This window comes from Scardinius erythrophthalmus (genome assembly GCF_964197995.2).
Source record: "Scardinius erythrophthalmus genome assembly, chromosome: 12".
Taxonomy (NCBI): Eukaryota; Metazoa; Chordata; class Actinopteri; order Cypriniformes; family Leuciscidae; genus Scardinius; species Scardinius erythrophthalmus.
The window spans coordinates 30807965-30827905 of NC_138232.1; the positions used below are offsets into that span (position 1 = coordinate 30807965).

At 39.0% G+C, this 19941-nt stretch overlaps 1 protein-coding gene across 1 annotated transcript in view; it reads right to left on the bottom strand.

Annotated features, from left to right (window-relative positions):
• The window catches only part of cidec (cell death inducing DFFA like effector c), a 106105-nt gene that overhangs the window by 75654 nt on the left and 10510 nt on the right, over window positions 1-19941 (bottom strand). The window contains exon 5 of the mRNA XM_081381203.1: window positions 15726-15758. Coding sequence (XP_081237329.1) covers window positions 15726-15758 — 33 coding nt within the window. The remainder of the gene's footprint in view (window positions 1-15725; window positions 15759-19941) is intronic.

The window sequence follows — 19941 nt, forward strand, 5'->3', positions numbered from 1 at the left end:
AGGAAAAACTAAGCCCCCATTTTTGACTAAAGGTGGCGCTACTGAGCCATTCCACCACGCCCGTTTCTGAAACTTTGCACATGTCTACTGGATAATAAATGTGATGTGTCTGTCGAGTTTCATGCATTTTCAAGTATGTTAAGAGTCTCAAAAGCATCAAAAAATAATATTAAAGTTTGATGCGTTGCCACGGCAACAGTATCTAAGATATCAATAATCCTTTCACAGGTTTACATCTGCCGTGTGTCTACATTGTACACATAAAGTTTGAAGCAAATCGGGTAAAAATAAGACACTGATTTCAAAGCATTTTGAAAGTGATGTACTTCCTGCTGCCTGTTGGTGGCGCTATAACTTTGACTCACAATAGTCACATCCATGTGATCGGCCTCTTACAACGAACACACTGCTGAAGTTTCATCAAGATCAGTTAATGTATGCAGAAGTTATAACACACTTCCTGTTTCATTTTTTCGCCATAAATTTGTTTCCTCGCCACGGCCAAACCGTCCGAGATATCAAAAATCCGTCCGCAATTTAGCATCCGCAATGTCTTGACTTCATGCACACCGAGTTTGGAGGCGAATCGATGAATTCCCTAGGAGGAGTACATTAAATTCCACAGCATGCGTTTCCAAACAACGCTAAATAGCCAACTTCCTGTTTGGCTGGCGTAAAACTTAGAGCACGAAAGTTGTTCGGCCCGATGAGATCTATATGTGTACCGAGTTTCATATTATTACATGCAAGCGTGTTTGATTTATGGACACGTGTTTGGATCCCGTTCCAGGGGGCGCTGTCGAGCCCCCCTGCCACGCCCGGGTACCAGCTTCAGTCCGGCCCTGATGGCCGCGGGTTCTGACGTGTGTGCAAAATTTCAAGAGTTTTCGAGCATGTTAAGGGCCCCAAAAGTGCCCGAAAGGTTGACAAAATAATAATAAATATAGCTGCGAGCAGCGATTGCGGGCCCAAGCCGGTGGCACCGCCACCCTGGTGCATTTAGTTGCACTAAAGGCACCGGGGTGGCGGTGTCACCGGCTTGGGCCCTCCATCGCTGCTCGCAGCTATATTTATATATATATATATTTATATATATATATAAATGTAATATATATATATATATATATCGGACAAGTAATATTCTCTGTCTTGTCACTTTACAATATATATATATATATATAAAATTCAGAGGCTGATTTTGCAAATAAATCCACATTCAAACCAAAATATCTGACTTCCTGTTGGTCAGAGCTAATGACTGTAAATTAGAAACTTGTCCGGCTCGATGAGTCCAATATATGTACTGATTTTTGGAACTGTGGGTAAAAGTAACCCCCCCATTTTGCCAAAAGCATTTTGAAAGTGACACAGTTCTTGTTGCCAGTTGGTGGCGCTATAACTTTGACTCACAATAGTTGCATCCATCTGACCGGCCTCTTACCACGAACACACTGCTGAAGTTTCATCAAGATCAGTTAATGTGTGCAGAAGTTATAACACTTCGTGTCTCTCTTTTCTCGCCATAAATTCATTTCCTTGCCACGGCCAAACCGTTCGAGATATCAAAAATCCGTCCGCAATTTAGCATCCTCAATGTCTTGACTTCATGCACACCGAGTTTGGTGGGGATGGGATGAATTTTCTAGGAGGAGTATTTCACATTCCACAGCAAGCGTTCTCCAAACAACCCATAATAGCCGACTTCCTGTTGGGCTGGCGTAAAACTTGACTGAGGGAAAGTTGTTTGGCCCGATGAGATCTATATGTGTACCGAATTTCATATTAATTCATGCAAGCGTGTTTGATATATGGACCAAGTTTTCAGACCCCGTTCAAGGGGGCGCTGTTGAGCCCCCCTGCCACGCCCGTTTCTGAAACTTTTCACATGTCTACTGGCTAATAAGTGTGATGTGTCTGTCGAGTTTCATCCAATTTCAAGCATGCTAAGAGTCTCAAACGCATCCGAAAAGAACATTAAAGTTTGATGCGTTGCCACGGCAACAGTATCTAAGATATCAATAATCCTTTCACAGGTCTACATCTGCCGTGTGTTTACATTATACACATAAAGTTTGAAGCAAATCTGCTAAAAATAAGAGGGTGATTTCAAAGCATTTTGAAAGTAACACACTTCCTGCTGCCAGTTGGTGGCGCTATAACTTTGACTCACAATAGTCACATCCATGTGACCGGCCTCTTACCACGAACACACTGCTGAAGTTTCATCAAGATCAGTCAATGTATGCAGAAGTTATAACACATTTCCTGTTTCTCTTTTCTCGCCATAAATTCGTTTCCTCGCCACGGCCAAACCGTTCGAGATATCAAAAATCCGTCCGCAATTTAGCATCCTCAATGTCTTGACTTCATGCACACCGAGTTTTGAGGGGATTGAATGAATTCTCTAGGAGGAGTATTTCAAATTCCAGAGCGTACGTTTTTCAAACAACCCATAATAGCTGACTTCCTGTTGGGCGGAGCTAATAACATAGAGTGCGGAAGTTGTTCAGCCTGATGAGCTCTATATGTGTACTGAGTTTCAAACTAATACGTTCTTGTATGTGTCCAAGATTTCAGATTGCATTCTAGGTGGCGCTGTTGAGCACCCCTGCCACGCCCGGGTACCAGCTTCAGCTCGGCCCTAATGGCCGCGGGTTCTGACCTGTGTGCAAAGTTTCATGAGTTTTCGAGCATGTTAAAGGCCCCAAAAGCCCCCGAACCCTTGAAGAACAATAATAATAATAATAATAAATATAGCTGCGAGCAGCGATTACGGGCCCAAGCCGGTGGCACCGCAACCCCAGTGCCTTTAGTAACCTAAAGGCACCGGGGATGGCGGTGCCGCCGGCTTGGGCCCTCCATCGCTGCTCGCAGCTATATTTATATATATATATATATATATATATATATATCTTTCTATCTATCTATGTCTATATATATATATATATATGTATATTTACACACACACACATATATATATAAGACAGAAAATATTACTTGTCTTACCTTATTCAGAGCTTAGACCTCAGACCTTAGCTTAGACCTCAGACCTTATTCACGATTTTATGATACACTCAAAATATTCCACAACAAATCCTTTAAATTTAATGTAAAAATAAAAACGAAAGTAAGCAGTGTTGGTCTCACGTAACTCTCTCATTAGAATAAAAAATTTCAATATTTGTGATGCATTTGGATGCTAAACTGTTCTTTATTATAGGCTTTGTACTTCACTCATGTTCCAATATCGATAGAAAAAATCATCCTCTTCACACGCGCAAAAATGTGCTTGGAAACATCACAGTGGAGCTCTGCTTACTGTGAATGGTACAAATTGTACTACTGACTATTTAAACAGAGCACTGTAATTCGTATATGTTAGGTTGACTATTTTTATTATTATATTGTATTAGGGCTATAATGAACAGGCTGCGATGTCAAGATTGCAATTCTGGAATGTTTGTGTGTGTGACGCTGTTGCGGTTGAACAGAGGACACATAAAAACATAAATAAAATGTTTAAGTTCATTCCTACTTCCATAGGCATACATTGAAAATGCTCGCTCTACTCCGCACCATTATCAATGTCTGTGCGGACGTCTGTATTTTACTTTCGCTTTTAAGTTAGCGATTTAAAAGCCCTCAGCGGTGTCACACGTCGATTAACTGGTGGGAAAATTTTATCACAGTCACATCCCTAATATATTTATATATAAATACAATAGGCCTACCTGAAAGAGAATTTTACTTGCCCGACCAGAGTATAGCCTGATTAGAACGTCAATAACAAAAAAATAACTTGGGAATCACTAAAACGAGAGATTATTCTAATTTCATTACATTCATTTTAAGTTGCAATCAGCAGTTCATAATAAATGTATTACTGATCAATGGTAACAAGGTTGCCCTGCTGAGGCTCATGCAGCTTCTCCAGGAGAATTGTAAACAAATGAGCGCAGCACACAAAAACGCAACGCAGTTAACAACATACTGACTATAAAAATTACAAATATGGAGTTTTTTATATATTTTCTAACATATGATAAGAGTTAAGCAACCTCATTTGACGAGTAGGCAACTATTTCCTGAATACAATCACAATTGAAACTGTGACATTGATTTCATACAACAGGTTAATAAACAGTTACAATTAAGTCACTTACATTTTAGATGCAATATTGACTGTTTTTGTTCTGTTTCAGCAGCAAAAATAGTTAAACAAAGATCAGCAGAACCATCGTGCATCTCACAGCAACTTGTTTTCTCATTACTTAATGATTCAGCATTTTGAAACGAATCGGTTGACTCAAAGATTCAATGGTCAATCCATAAACATCTGTCTCAATCATGAATGACTCAGTCATTCGAACGAATCGTTTGAACGAATGAATCAATGACTCGCTCATTAAGATGGTCGCCTGGTGACACCTGATGGCGGTTTAGTGTTATGTTTAAAAGTATCATTTTTTCCAACGTGCACCATTATCAATGTCCGTGCGGACCTCCGTTTTTTACTTTCACTTTTATATTAGCGATTTAAAAGCAGCCGCTCGTGTCACACGTCGATTAACCGATGGGAAAATATCCTCACAGTCATATACCTAATAAATTTATATTTAAATACAATAGGCCTACCTAGTAAAACGTTTTATATACTATTTTAATATCCTTTTGGACACAAGAGGGCAGTATAGCCCTATGTTTGATTTTTTGTTGAACCAAATAGCACTAAATACCCTTTTTTTTTTACTTTTTCATACTCCTTGAATTGCAAAAACAGAATAAAATGGGTTTAGTTCTAATATTTGTATCATTTTACATGAAAATAAATGGTGTATAATAACATTTTTTAGAAGTTATGTTGAGATGTTTCCTGCTTCCTTTTTGACAAATTTAATCCCTCGCCATAGCAAAACCGTTTGAGATATTCAATATCCGTTTACAATTTTGCATCATTAATATATTTTAATCATGTTGAAAAAGTTTGGTGGGAATAAAATAAACCTTTTAGGATGAGCAACTAAAAACTCAGAGGCTGATTTAGCAAAAAATCCATATTCAGACCAAAATATCCGACACCCTGTTGGTCATAGCTAATAACTGTCAATTAGAAAGTTGTCCGGCTTGATGAGAACAATACACCTACCAAGTTTTGTGATTCTAAGAAAAACTAAGCCCCCATTTTTGACTAAAGGTGGCGCTACTGAGCCATTTCACCACGCCCGTTTCTGAAACTTTGCACATGTCTACTGGATAATAAATGTGATGTGTCTGTCGAGTTTCATGCATTTTCAAACATGTGAAGAGTCTCAAAAGCATCCGAAAAGAATATTAAAGTTTAATGCGTTGCCACGGCAACAGTATCTAAGATATTAATAATCCTTTCACAGGTCTACATCTGCCGTGTGTCTACATTATACACATAAAGTTTTAAGCAAATCGGGTAAAAATAAGAGGGTGATTTCAAAGCATTATGAAAGTGACACACTTCCTGTTGCCAGTTGGTGGCGCTATAACTTTGACTCACAAATGTCACATCCATGTGATCGGCCTCTTACAACGAACACACTGCTGAAGTTTCATCAAGATCAGTTAATGTATGCAGATGTTATAACACACTTCCTGTTTGAATTATTCGCCATAAATTCGTTTCCTTGCCACGGCCAAACCGTTCGAGATATCAAAAATCCGTCCGCAATTTAGCATCCTCAATGTCTTGACTTCATGCACACCGAGTTTGGAGGCGAATGGATGAATTTCCTAGGAGGAGTACATCAAATTCCACAGCATGCGTTTTCCAAACAACCCATAATAGCTGACTTCCTGTTGGTCTGGCGTAAAACTTGACCGGGGGAAAGTTGTTCGGCCCGATGAGATATATATGTGTACCGAGTTTCATATTAATTCATGCAAGCGTGTTTGATCTATGGACCAAGTTTTGGGACACCGTTCAAGGGGGTGCTGTTGAGCCCCCCTGCCACGCCCGGGTACCAGCTTCAGCCCGTCCCTGATGGCAGGGGGTTCTGACTTGTGTGCAAAGTTTCAAGAGTTTTTGAGCACGTTAAGGACCCCAAAAGCCCCTGAAACCTTGATTAACAATATAAAAGCAATAGTCAAATCCCCCCCTCCCCTCACACACACAGAGACACAGAGAGAGGGAGAGAAAATTCTTCAGAAAATCCACATTCAAACCAAAATATCTCTCTTCCTGTTGGTCAGAGATAGATCATGTAAATTAGAAAGTTGTCCGTCTTGATGAGAACAATACACATACCAAGTTTTGTTGCTGTTGATAAAACTAACCCCCCCACTTATGACTAAAGGTGGCGCTACTGAGCCCCTCACCACGCCCGTTTCTGAAACTTTGCACATGTCTACGGGCTAATAAATGTGATGTGTCTGTCGAGTTTCATGCAATTTCAAGTATGTTAAGAGTCTCAAAAGCATAAAAAAAGAATATTAAAGTTTGATGCGTTGCCACGGCAACAGTATCTAAGATATCAATAATCCTTTCACAGGTTTACATCTGCCGTGTGTCTACATTGTACACATAAAGTTTGAAGCAAATCTGGTAAAAATAAGACAGGGATTTCAAAGCATTTTAATAGTGATGTACTTCCTGCTGCCTGTTGGTGGCGCTATAACTTTGACTCACAATAGTCACATCTGTGCGATCGGCCTCTTACAACGAACACACTGCTGAAGTTTCATCAAGATCAGTTAATGTATGCAGAAGTTATAACACACTTCCTGTTTCTTTTTTTCGCCATAAATTCGTTTCCTCGCCATGGCCAAACCGTTCGAGATATCAAAAATCCGTCCGCAATTTAGCATCCTCAATGTCTTGACTTCATGCACACCGAGTTTGGAGGCGAATCGATGAATTCCCTAGGAGGAGTACATTAAATTCCACAGCATGCGTTTCCAAACAACGCTAAATAGCCGACTTCCTGTTGGGCTGACGTAAAACTTAGAGCACGAAAGTTGTTCGGCCCGATGAGGTCTATATGTGTACCGGGTTTCATATTATTACATGCAAGCGTGTCTGATTTATGGACAAGTGTTCGGATCCCGTTCCAGGGGGCGCTGTCGAGGCCCCCTGCCACGCCCGGGTACCAGCTTCAGCCCGGCCCTGATGGCCGCGGGTTCTGACCTGTGTGCAAAATTTCAAGAGTTTTCGAGCATGTTAAGGTCCCCAAAAGTGCCCGAAAGGTTGACAAAATAATAATAATAATAATAATAATAATAATAATAATAATAATAATAATAATCCTACCGAAAACAATAGGGCCTTCGCCCTTTCAGGGCTTGGGCCCTAATAATCCTAACGAAAACAATAGGGCCTTCGCCCTTTCAGGGCTTGGGCCCTAATAATAATAAATATATATATATATATATAAATATAGCTGCGAGCAGCGATTACGGGCCCAAGCCGGTGGCACCGCAACCCCGGTGCCTTTAGTTACCTAAAGGCACCGGGGTAGCGGTGCCCCCGGCTTAGGCCCTTCATCGCTGCTCGCAGCTATATTTATATATATATATATATATATATATATATATATATATATATATATATATATTTATATATATCTTTAAAGTATTTTTATCATGTTGAAAAAGTTTGGTGTGAATAAAATAAACCACTTAGGAGGAGTAGCTAAAAACTCAGAGTCTGAAATATCCAAAAAATCCACATTCAGACCAAAATATCTGACTTCCTGTTGCTCGGAGCTAATGACTGTAAATTAGAAAGTTGTCCGGCTTGATGAGAACAATATAGGTACTGATTTTTGTAACTGTGGGTAAAAGTAACCCCCCCACTTTTGTCAAAAACATTTTGAAAGTGACACACTTCCTGCTGCCAGTTGGTGGCGCTATAACTTTGACTCACAATAGTTACATCCATCTGATCAGCCTCTTACCACGAACACACTGCTGAAGTTTCATCAAGATCAGTTAATGTGTGCAGAAGTTATACCACTTCGTGTTTCTCTTTTCTCGCCATAAATTCGTGTCCTCGCCACGGCCAAACCGTTCGAGATATCAAAAATCCGTCCGCAATTTAGCATCCTCAATGTCTTGACTTCATGCTGACCGAGTTTGGAGGTGATTGGATGAATTCTCTAGGAGGAGTACATCAAATTCCACAGCATGCGTTTTTCAAACAACCCATAATAGCCGACTTCCTGTTGGGCGGAGCTAATAACTTAGAGTGCGGAAGTTGTTCGGCCTGATGAGATCTATATGTGTACCGAGTTTCATATTAATTCATGCAAGCGTGTTTGAAATATGGACCAAGTTTTCGGACCCCGTTCAAGGGGGCGCTGTCGAGCCCCCCTGCCACGCCCAGGTACCAGCTTCAGTCCGGCCCTGATGGCCGCAGGTTCTGACCTGTGTGAAAAGTTTCAAGAGTTTTTGAGCACGTTAAGGGCCCCAAAAGCCCCTGAAACCTTGAAAAACAAAGATTAAATGGAATAGACAAATCCCCCCCACCCTCTCCACACACACACACACACAGAGAGAGAGAGAGAGAAAATTCTCCAGAAAATCCACATTCAAACCAAAATATCTGACTTCCTGTTGGTCTGAGCTAATGACAATAAATTAGAAAGTTGTCCGGCCTGATGAGAACAATATACGTACCAAGTTTTGCGATTCTAGGAAAAACTAAGCCCCCATTTTTGGCTAAAGGTGGCGCTACTGAGCCATTCCACCACGCCCATTTCTGAAACTTTGCACATGTCTACTGGATAATAAATGTGATGTTTCTGTCGAGTTTCATGCAATTTCAAGTATGTTAAGAGTCTCAAAAGCTTAAAAAAAGAATATTAAAGTTTGAAGCATTGCCACGGCAACAGTATCTAAGATATCACAGGTCTACATCTGCCGTGTGTCTACATTATACACATAAAGTTTGAAGCAAATCGGGTAAAAATAAGAGAGTGATTTCAAAGCATTTTGAAAGTGACAAACTTCCTGCTGCCAGTTGGTGGCGCTATAACTTTGACTCACAATAGTCACATCCATGTGATCGGCCTCTTACAACGAACACACTGCTGAAGTTTCATCAAGATCAGTTAATGTATGCAGAAGTTATAACACACTTCCTGTTTCCATTATTCGCCATAAATTCGTTTCCTCGCCACGGCCAAACCGTTCGAGATATCAAAAATCCGTTCGCAATTTAGCATCCTCAATGTCTTGACTTCATGCTGACCGAGTTTGGAGGCGAATGGATGAATTTCCTAGAAGGAGTACATCAAAATCCACAGCATGCGTTTCCAAACAACCCATAATAGCCGACTTCCTGTTGGGCTGGCGTAAAAAGTAAAAGTACGAAAGTTGTTCCGCCCGATGAGATCTATATGTGTACTGAGTTTCATATTATTACATGCAAGCGTGTCTGATTCATGGACCAAGTTTTCGGACTTCGTTCAAGGGGGCGCTGTTGAGCCCCCCTGCCACGCCCGGGTACCAGCTTCAGCCCGGCCCTGATGGCCGCGGGTTCTGACCCGTGTGCAAAGTTTCAAGAGTTTTCGAGCATGTTAAGGGCCCCAAAAGTGCCCGAAAGGTTGACAAAAAAATAATAATAATAAAATATAGCTGCGAGCAGCGATAACGGGCCCAAGCCGGTGGCACCGCAACCCCGGTGCCTTTAGTTACCTAAAGGCACCGGGGTGGCGGTACCGCCGGCTTTGGCCCTCCATCGCTGCTCGCAGCTATATTTATATATATATATATATATATATATATATATATATATACATACATACATACACACACATACATATATATGTATATATATATATATATATATATATATATATATATATATATATATATATATTATTGTTCAAAAGTTTGGGGTCAGTAAGATTTTTAATGTTTTTAGGAGAAGTCTCTTCTGCTCACCAAGGCTGCATTTATTGATTAAAAATACAAACAAAAACAGTAATATTGTGAAATATTATTCCAATTTAAAACAGCTGTTTTCAATTTTTAAATATTTTACATAGTAATTCATTTCTGTGATCAAAGTTGAGTTTTCAGCATCATTACTCCAGTCTTCAGTGTCACATCATCCTTCAGAAATCATACTAATATGATGATTGATGCTCAATAAATATTCATTATTATTTTCAATGTTGAAAACAGTTGTGTACAGATTTTTTTTTTTTTCAAAATGCTTTGATGAATGTAAAGTTCAAAAGAACAGCATATATTTCAAATATATATATTTTTAACATTATAAATGTCTTTACTGTAACTGTTGATCAGTTTAACTCATCCTTCATAAATAAAAGTACTGATTTATTTTATTTATTTCCCCAAAAAATAAAATTTTAATTATTACTAACCCAAAACTTTTGAGCGGTAGTGTTTAACGTTACAAAAGCTTTAGATTTCAGATAAATGCTGTTCTTTTGAACTTTCTATTCATCAAAGACTGTACACAACTGTTTTCGACATTTAAAATAATAATGAATGTTTCTTGAGTATCAATCATCATATTAGAATAATTTCTGAAGGATCATGTGACAGTGACGACTGGAGTAATGATGCTGAAAACTCAGCTTTGATCACAGGAATAAATAATAGTTTAAAATATATTAAAATAGAAAGCAGCTGTTTTAAATTGGAATAATATTTTACAATATTACTGTTTTTGTTTGTATTTTTAATCAAATAAATGCAGCCTTGGTGAGCAGAAGAAACTTCTCTGTTATGTGCGCGCCACAGACTGCACGCACGTCCGCTTAGAGTTCCGCCTTTTGCCTTCCGTCAATATTACGTTATAAGAAAAATATTTTTTTAGAGAATCGATTTTTTGACATTTGTGAATCGATTCAGAATCGTCCACGTCCGCATCGCGATGCATCTAAGAATAAATTTTTTCTCCCACCCCTAGATTTCATACAACAGGTTAATAAACAGTTACAATTAAGTCACTTACATTTTAGATGCAATGTTGACTGTTTTTGTTCTGTTTCAGCAGCGAAAATAGTTAAACAAAGATCACGGCAGAACCATCACGCATCACGTGTTTTCTCATAACTGAACGATTCAGCATTTTTAACGAATCGGTTGACTCAAAGATTGAATGATCAATCCATAAACATCTGTCTTAATCATGATCGACTCATTCGAACAAATCGTTTGAACGAATGAATCAATGACTCGCTTATTAAGATGGATGCCTGGCGACACCTAATGGCGGTTTAGTGTTGTTTAAAAGCATCATTCTTTCCCACATGTGTGTGATTTGTGTGTGCAACATTATCATTATTTTTCTTACACTATTATATTAGCGATTTAAAAGCACCCACTCGTGTCACACGTCGATTAACCGGTGGGAAAATATCCTCAGACACATACCTAATAAATGTATATTTAAATACAATATTGGCCTACCTGGTAAAAAGTTTTATATACTATTTTGATGTCCTTTTGGACACAAGAGGGCAGTATAGCCCTATGTTTGCTTTTTTGTTGAACCAAATAGCACTAAATAGCCTGTTTTAACTTTTTCATTCTTCTTGAATTGCAAAAACAGAATAAAATGGGTTTAGTTGTGATATTTGTATACTTTTATATAGAAATAAATGGTATATAATTACATTTTTAGAAGATTTTTAGTGTTTCCTTTTTGGACATTATTTAATCCCTCGCCATAGCAAAACCGTTTGAGATATTTATTATCCATTCACAATTTAGCATATTTAATGTAGTTTCATCATGTTGAAAAAGTTTGGTACGAATAAAATAAATAGTTTAAGAGGAGTGGCTAAAAATTCAGAGGCTGATTTTGCAAAAAAAATCACATTCAGACCAAAATATCTGACTTCCTGATGGCCAGAGCTATTGAATGTAAATTAGAAAGTTGTCCGGCTTGATGAGAACAATATACAAAATATTTTTTCTTTACTGTAGTTAAAACTAACCCTCCCACTTTTGTCAAAAGCATGTTGAAAGTGACACACTTCCTGCTGCCAGTTGGTGGCGCTATAACTTTGACTCACAATAGCTACATCCATCTGATCGGCCTCTTACCACGAACACACTGCTGAAGTTTCATCAAGATCAGTTAATGTATGCAGAAGTTATTCCACTTCCGTGTTTCTCTTTTCTCGCCATAAATTCGATTCCTCGCCACAGCCAAACCGTTCGAGATATCAAAAATCCGTCCGCAATTTAGCATCCTCAAAGTCTTGACTACATGCACACCGAGTTTGAAGGGGACACGGTGAATTTTCTAGGAGGAGTATTTCACATTCCACAGCAAGCGTTTTCCAAACAACCCATAATAGCCGACTTCCTGTTGGGCTGGCGTAAAACTTGACCGGGGTAAAGTTGTTCGGCCCGATGAGATCTATATGTGTACCGAGTTTCATATTAATTCATGCGAGCGTGTTTGATATATGGATCAAGTTTTAGAACCCCGTTCAAGGGGGCGCTGTTGAGCCCCCCATCCACGCCCGGGTACCAGCTTCAGCCCGGCCCTGATGGCCGTGGGTTCTGACCTGTGTGCAAAGTTTCAAGAGTTTTTGAGCACGTTAAGGACCCCAAAAGCCCCTGAAACCTTGATTAACAATATAAAAGCAATAGTCAAATCCCCCCTCCCCTCACACACACACAGACACAGAGAGAGGGAGAGAAAATTCTTCAGAAAATCCACATTCAAACCAAAATATCTCTCTTCCTGTTGGTCGGAGATGGTTCATGTAAATTAGAAAGTTGTCCGTCTTGATGAGAACAATACACATACCAAGTTTTGTTGCTGTTGATAAAACTAACCCCCCCACTTATGACTAAAGGTGGCGCTACTGAGCCCCTCACCACGCCCGTTTCTGAAACTTTGCACATGTCTACTGGATAATAAATGTGATGTGTCTGTCGAGTTTCATGCAATTTCAAGTATGTTAAGAGTCTCAAAAGCATAAAAAAAGAATATTAAAGTTTGATGCGTTGCCACGGCAACAGTATCTAAGATATCAATAATCCTTTCACAGGTTTACATCTGCCGTGTGTCTACATTGTACACATAAAGTTTGAAGCAAATCTGGTAAAAATAAGACAGTGATTTCAAAGCATTTTAATAGTGATGTACTTCCTGCTGCCTGTTGGTGGCGCTATAACTTTGACTCACAATAGTCACATCTGTGCGATCGGCCTCTTACAACGAACACACTGCTGAAGTTTCATCAAGATCAGTTAATGTATGCAGAAGTTATAACACACTTCCTGTTTCATTTTTTCGCCATAAATTCGTTTCCTCGCCACGGCCAAACCGTTCGAGATATCAAAAATCCGTCCGCAATTTAGCATCCTCAATGTCTTGACTTCATGCACACCGAGTTTGGAGGCGAATCGATGAATTCCCTAGGAGGAGTACATTAAATTCCACAGCATGCGTTTCCAAACAACCCTAAATAGCCGACTTCCTGTTGGGCTGGCGTAAAACTTAGAGCACGAAAGTTGTTCGGCCCGATGAGATCAATATGTGTACCGAGTTTCATATTATTACATGCAAGCGTGTTTGATTTATGGACACGTGTTCGGATCCCGTTCCAGGGGGCGCTGTTGAGCCCCCCTGCCACGCCCGGGTACCAGCCTCAGCCCGGCCCTGATGGCCGCGGGTTCTGACCTGTGTGCAAAGTTTCAAGAGTTTTCGAGCATGTTAAGGGCCCCAAAAGTGGCCGAAAGGTTGACAAAATAATAATAATAATAATAATAATAATAATAATAATAATAATAATAATAATAATAATAATAATAATAATCCTACCGAAAACAATAGGGCCTTCGCCCTTTCAGGGCTTGGGCCCTAATAATCCTACCGAAAACAATAGGGCCTTCGCCCTTTCAGGGCTTGGGCCCTAATAATAATAATAATAATAATCCTACCGGAAACAATAGGGCCTTCGCCCTTTCAGGGCTTGGGCCCTAATAAATAATCCTACCGGAAACAATAGGGCCTTCGCCCTTTCAGGGCTTGGGCCCTAATAATCCTACCGGAAACAATAGGGCCTTCGCCCTTTCAGGGCTTGGGCCCTAATAATCCTACCGAAAACAATAGGGCCTTCGCCCTTTCAGGTCTTGGGCCCTAATAATAATCCTACCGAAAACAATAGGGCCTTCGCCCTTTCAGGGCTTGGGCCCTAATAATAATAATAATAATAATAATAATAATCCTACCGAAAACAATAGGGCCTTCGCCCTTTCAGGGCTTGGGCCCTAATAATAAATAATCCTACCGAAAACAATAGGGCCTTCGCCCTTTCAGGGCTTGGGCCCTAATAATAAATAATCCTACCGGAAACAATAGGGCCTTCGCCCTTTCAGGGCTTGGGCCCTAGTAATACAAACAAAAGGCAGCAGCTTTTCAAAGGCAGCAAATAACATATGGCCTCAACTCTATATAGCTACTCTTTGATCTCTTTTTTTATCTGGTATAGAATCACAAAGATAATTCCCCAAATACCATAAATGTTTTCATCCATATCTTATCTGAAATTCAACATGAAAGCCGGGTCTCTTAATCTGATCATGAAGAGCATGCGCTAAATGTAGAAGAATCACGATTGAGATGCTGACTATGTAGAGCATTCCATATTGATCACTTGTAAGGTACTGACATACCCTTAAATAGGTTTCTTAGAAGGCAGGAAGGGACAAGGCATCTAACTATTGGTTTGGAGCAGAGCCTACAGTATATGAAGACCTCCGATGCAAAAGCCTCTAAAAGCCACCTATGTCAAAAATGATATAATAATACTGAGTGAATGCGCTCCACACATAGTATAACGTACATCAAATACTTTCACTTCAAACTCACTAAATCCCAGCCTCAGCCCATTCAGAAATGTCGGTACTTAGGTAGAAACCTATACATAGGAGCCTAATAAAAATGTTAATATTACAGAAAAACGTTAGACGGACTTAGAGGCTTTTGCATCTGAAGTCTTCATATGTAAAAAAAAAAAAAAAAACTGTGGTGTAAATACATTTTTTAAAGTTGTTTATATGCCTATGTGGTGTTTTTAATATGCTTTAAGACAAACCATGTGCAAATTCATAAGTCAACACCATTGCTGAGTATTTTCTCCTTAAAACTGCAGTGAACCCAAAGACAGTATCAAAAACGTGGTTTGAAATCACCAGTGTTTCTTAGGTCAGAAACTACCTTGTAACCAATCACGTCAACGTGCGAGCGGGCTTTAGCATATCATCATTACTATGCTGTGAAGCAGGGAAGGCTCAAGGGAAGCCAGTTGTCCCGGTAGCCAATATTTTTCTGTTGATATGAAAAATCTGATACTTTTAGCTATAGTGGGTGAATTATGTATATCATGTTACGATGTTATGATGTACTATATGCCTTTCTCCAATGATGTTCGAAGTTGTTCAAAGCGCTTGTAAGGATGCTGATTTTCGGAAGGCAGCTGTCCGACTTTGCAGCAACATTATTACCTGTTTGCTAGCGTAGTCAAGCAAAAGGTTAGTTAAATTAATTACCGTTATGTGTCCGACGTTGTAGAGAGTGATACATAAAACACATTACCATTCTGATACATCGACTAAACTAGCCTGGAGGTGGGGCTCTGCATATTCATGCTTTTTTTTCATCCTCGTAATGCAGGAGAGAAATGACAATAAAAACTGCTTGACATAACTTAAGATATGCTTTGAGGAGGTGTCCCTTCCAATCCATTCTTCTCACTTACCCTTTCTACTTTCTTCTGACCCGGAAGGTGTCTCTGAAAAAGAAAACAAAAATGTGTCCTTTATGTGTGTTGACACCTATGCTATAATTACTACTTCCACATGTACATTGGTTCACATTTTAGATAATCAATCAAAAATCTTTGTCTGAGTCTGCAAACTCACAAAAAAGTATTACTTTGGACCTTTAGTATACCTAATTCAAAACTAATTAAGTAAACTAAATAAGAAAATTAAATATAGAAAACCACATTTTGAGAGCAGTATGTCTGTGAAGTGCAATGCAAAATGTCATGAATGCCAGGTCATTGCAATGGAGATTTTGAATTTGAGCAAGCACATGAAAAAGTGTAAGCAAAAGTGGTTTGGCAAAGTGGGTAGTGTACATGATATAAAATTGAAAAATGGAAGACTTGGTAGGATCCATGTGCAGAGTTTAATAAAGGGCAGACAAGAGTCATACAACAGGTGAGAGTTCAATCCAGTTAGACAGTCCAACCAGGCAACCAAATCCAAGATGTCTATTGCAGGGTTGCCAACTCTCACGCATCTGGCGTGACACTCACGTTTTCAGCATCAATCTCACGCTCTCACGCCAAAATCCATGTTTCTCCCCTCTCAATCCTTTAATTTTCTGTTGATGACTATACTAGACCACAGCGTATTAATGACAGGAGAAGAGTTTAAGGGCCACAGCTGTAACATCTGCCTACAACGTTCTCACTGCAGTATTCTCTGATCGTTGTTTCGCTGAAAACCTTGCACCTCAGTTGCATGTGAAAAGTTCAGAGAGAGTTCAGAGCATAGGTTCGGAGTCGGAGCCCACTGATGCAAGTTTGAAAGTTTGGATGACAATCAAGGTAAGCAGATAATAAAATGGTGTGCCTTTCACTACACAGACGTACCCTTGCTCAGTCTGTGTGCCGAGAGTACAGACGTCAACTATAGATGCGAACATTGTCTGACGTGCGTTATGTGGGCTAGCTAATTGCTCAATAAAAATAGACTAATGGTACAAATTACGTTTTGGCAAATCGGGCAAGTGGCATTTTAAAATTTCCCAAATGATCAAAGCTTGCCCAGATTGTGTTGAGCCTGCCACACTCAAATGCGGATGCTGAGCGAACCTTCAGTTATTGGCCTAAACAAGACTGACACCAGGAACAGACTGTCACTTGATGGCACCCTGTGAGTGATGGGGGAAGTTCGGATCATTTTACTGACTCGCTTGTTCGATCTCGTTCATTAAAATGAACAAATCTTTTTCGAGTCATTTCGTTATACTTTTAACTGCCAAATTCCCCGAACACATCCACCTACGCAGTCTTTATCATATTCTGAATTAAGAAATCATTATAATGCAGTCAGAAATAATTTACAGGGAACATAAATAATTACTTTACCTTCCGAGTCTTTAGTTCATTTGTCACATCATTTGAACCCTGCTTCAGATACGAGCCTCCCGCAGAGGTAGTGAAGCAGGCCAACACTGCCACCGTGGCATAGGTTACAAGGCCTAATGTGTGAAACTTGTGTTGTGGTTTTCTGGGGAGGTGGAGTAACTATTATGTGTCCCTTTTGTTTTGAGATTTTCTATTGTTTTGATGTTGTTGTTTTACATGTTTGTTATTTAATCACCTCTATCTTAATTTTTTTATAGTGCAATCAATAAATTAATTGTACATTTTGAAAACTTTTCCATTCTATTATTTTTTCTTCTTCTTTTTTTTTCATAAATCAGGGTTTAAACTAAGTAAACAAGGACTGACATTTTTAAAATTAGGGTTAGGGTTACGCGCGCGCACTGATGTTTTACAGAGTCTCACTCCAGCCAAAGTCCCAAAGTTGGCAACCCTGCTATTGCACAAGATCTAGGCTAAACTAAGTCTGTGCATTTGCAGTTTGGTGATTTCACCAGCAGGTTCTATCAAAGTGCAAGTTTGGACTGCAGTGGAACATAAATGTTGTCCCTATGGTTAATACTTCAGGCATGATTTTGTGTATCAGCAGACCAATATAATTATGGCTTTGTGAATATTGTTAATTATTCATTATTAGGGATGGGCATTTTTGCAAACTTTTCATTTCGAGTAGGGGTGAGCAGGGCACAACCTAATACTTTTTGACTTTCTCAGTTTGTGTAAATTCACTTAGGGTTCAGAGTATTTATTTTTTCCCCACATTAATTTCACATGTCTAGTACAATTATGTGGTTTTGTTTCATTAATACAGTGTATATATATATATATATATATATATATATATATATATATATATATATATTTTTTTTTTTTTTTTTTTTTTATTTACGCCTTAAGAATGGGGGCATGTTGTAACGTGAGGGGCACATTGTAACACGACCATATAACAACTTGAAATGTTATCTGATCTAATCAAAAAAATATACAAGACAAACTAAAATATTTTGTCAATAATTTTCATAAAAATAATGGAATTTTTTTAATAATAAAAAATATATATATATTTTGAGTTTGACAAAAAACACCACAAAACACAACTATGCAGCATAGTTAAAAACATAATAATAATTAATAATTTCAGAACACTGACTGTTAGGGCCCTATCTTACTCCCGGCGCAATGCAGTGCCAAGCACGATGCAAGTGTTTTTTGCTAGTTTCAGTCCGACGCAGTTATCATTTTCACGTCCTGTGCCACGTTGTTTAAATAGCAAATGCATTTGCGCCCATTTGTGCAGGTCTAAAAACGAGGTGTGTTCTGGCGCATTGTTGGCACGTTGCTATTTTGAGGCAACAGAAATAGACTGCGCCACTGACCAACTGAAACCTGGTCAATGATGCAATATATATATACTTTTTGTTATTTAAAGAGCGCGTTAATAATATGCACCTATAGGCAGGTCCACAACGCACGTACACTCTTGCTTATTAAACACACAGGGATGCACAGCAGCACACAAACATGCCAAATATTTAAAATAAAAGGATTACAATGTAAAATATTATTATTGTGTACATAAAGATATGGTGGAATCCGGCTTGTCCCGTAGATGGTCTACTAGTGCACTTTTACCTCGCACACAAGCAGTTCTGTTTGTGCTCTGGAGATGGCTTCGGCCTTTCCACTATCAAATTCCGTCATGTAAATAGCGAATCTGACATGGCGCGAGCGCAACTGGCATTAAAAGGGAATGGCAGAGGAGACTCTGATTGGTTTAAGGCACGTAAATCCCAAAACACACCCATTACTCATTAAGAGAATAGGGACAACTCTTTTAGACCATGCGCCTGGCGCGCCGACCATTTTTCCTGTCTTTAAACTAGCAAAAGTGGATTCGGACGCGCCCTGAATGAACTTGCGCTTTAGACCATGCGCTTAGATCGTTAAAATAGGGGCTTTAGTCTTTATTCATCTTTTTCTCTTGGTTTCTCAATAGAATTTATAAAAGTATAGAATATAATTGCATAGTTCTAATAGGGGCATGTTGTAACGCAGTGTTAGCCCACAACTGGGATTTAAACCCGGCTAGGTTAGTTCTGCTGGTTAGATCAGCATTAAAGAACTATCTCAACTGTTACATAACATATATAAGATTCAAATAATATCATATTTGTCTAATTTTAAGTAAACACAAAAAAAGAGAGATGAAAAAGAGTGTAGATAGATAGATACAGAGAGCTGTTGAAATTAAGTGCTGTTTAATGCGTTTTTTAGTAAAGTGAAAGACCTGTTAAAGTTTGATGTTTAGTTATATTTGCATTTAAAAGAGTTTGTTATTTCGATTTTTGAGGTTAACATTATGCCGAAGTGTAGACCTTGTGGTCAGGCTGTGGGTGGCTTCACAAATTAAATCAGATGTTCTCAATGAGCTCTAACTGTGCTAATGACAGTGATGAGATATTTTTACTTGACCATAACTTGCATGCTACAAAAGTCACTCTTAGCATATGAATAAGTGTTGCATTGGATATTAGTTTATATAGAAATAAATAAAATAAATTAGTTTGAGAGCTAGCACATCATTTACACAGTCTGCATGTGGTCATCAGTTCTACCCCTCTCAATCAAACGATCATGAACATGTACAGTGGGGAGAACAAGTATTTGATACACTGCCGATTTTGCAGGTTTTCCTACTTACAAAGCATGTAGAGGTCTGTAATTTCTATTATATGTGCACTTCAACTGTGAGAGACGGAATCTAAAACAAAAATCCAGAAAATCACATTGTATGATT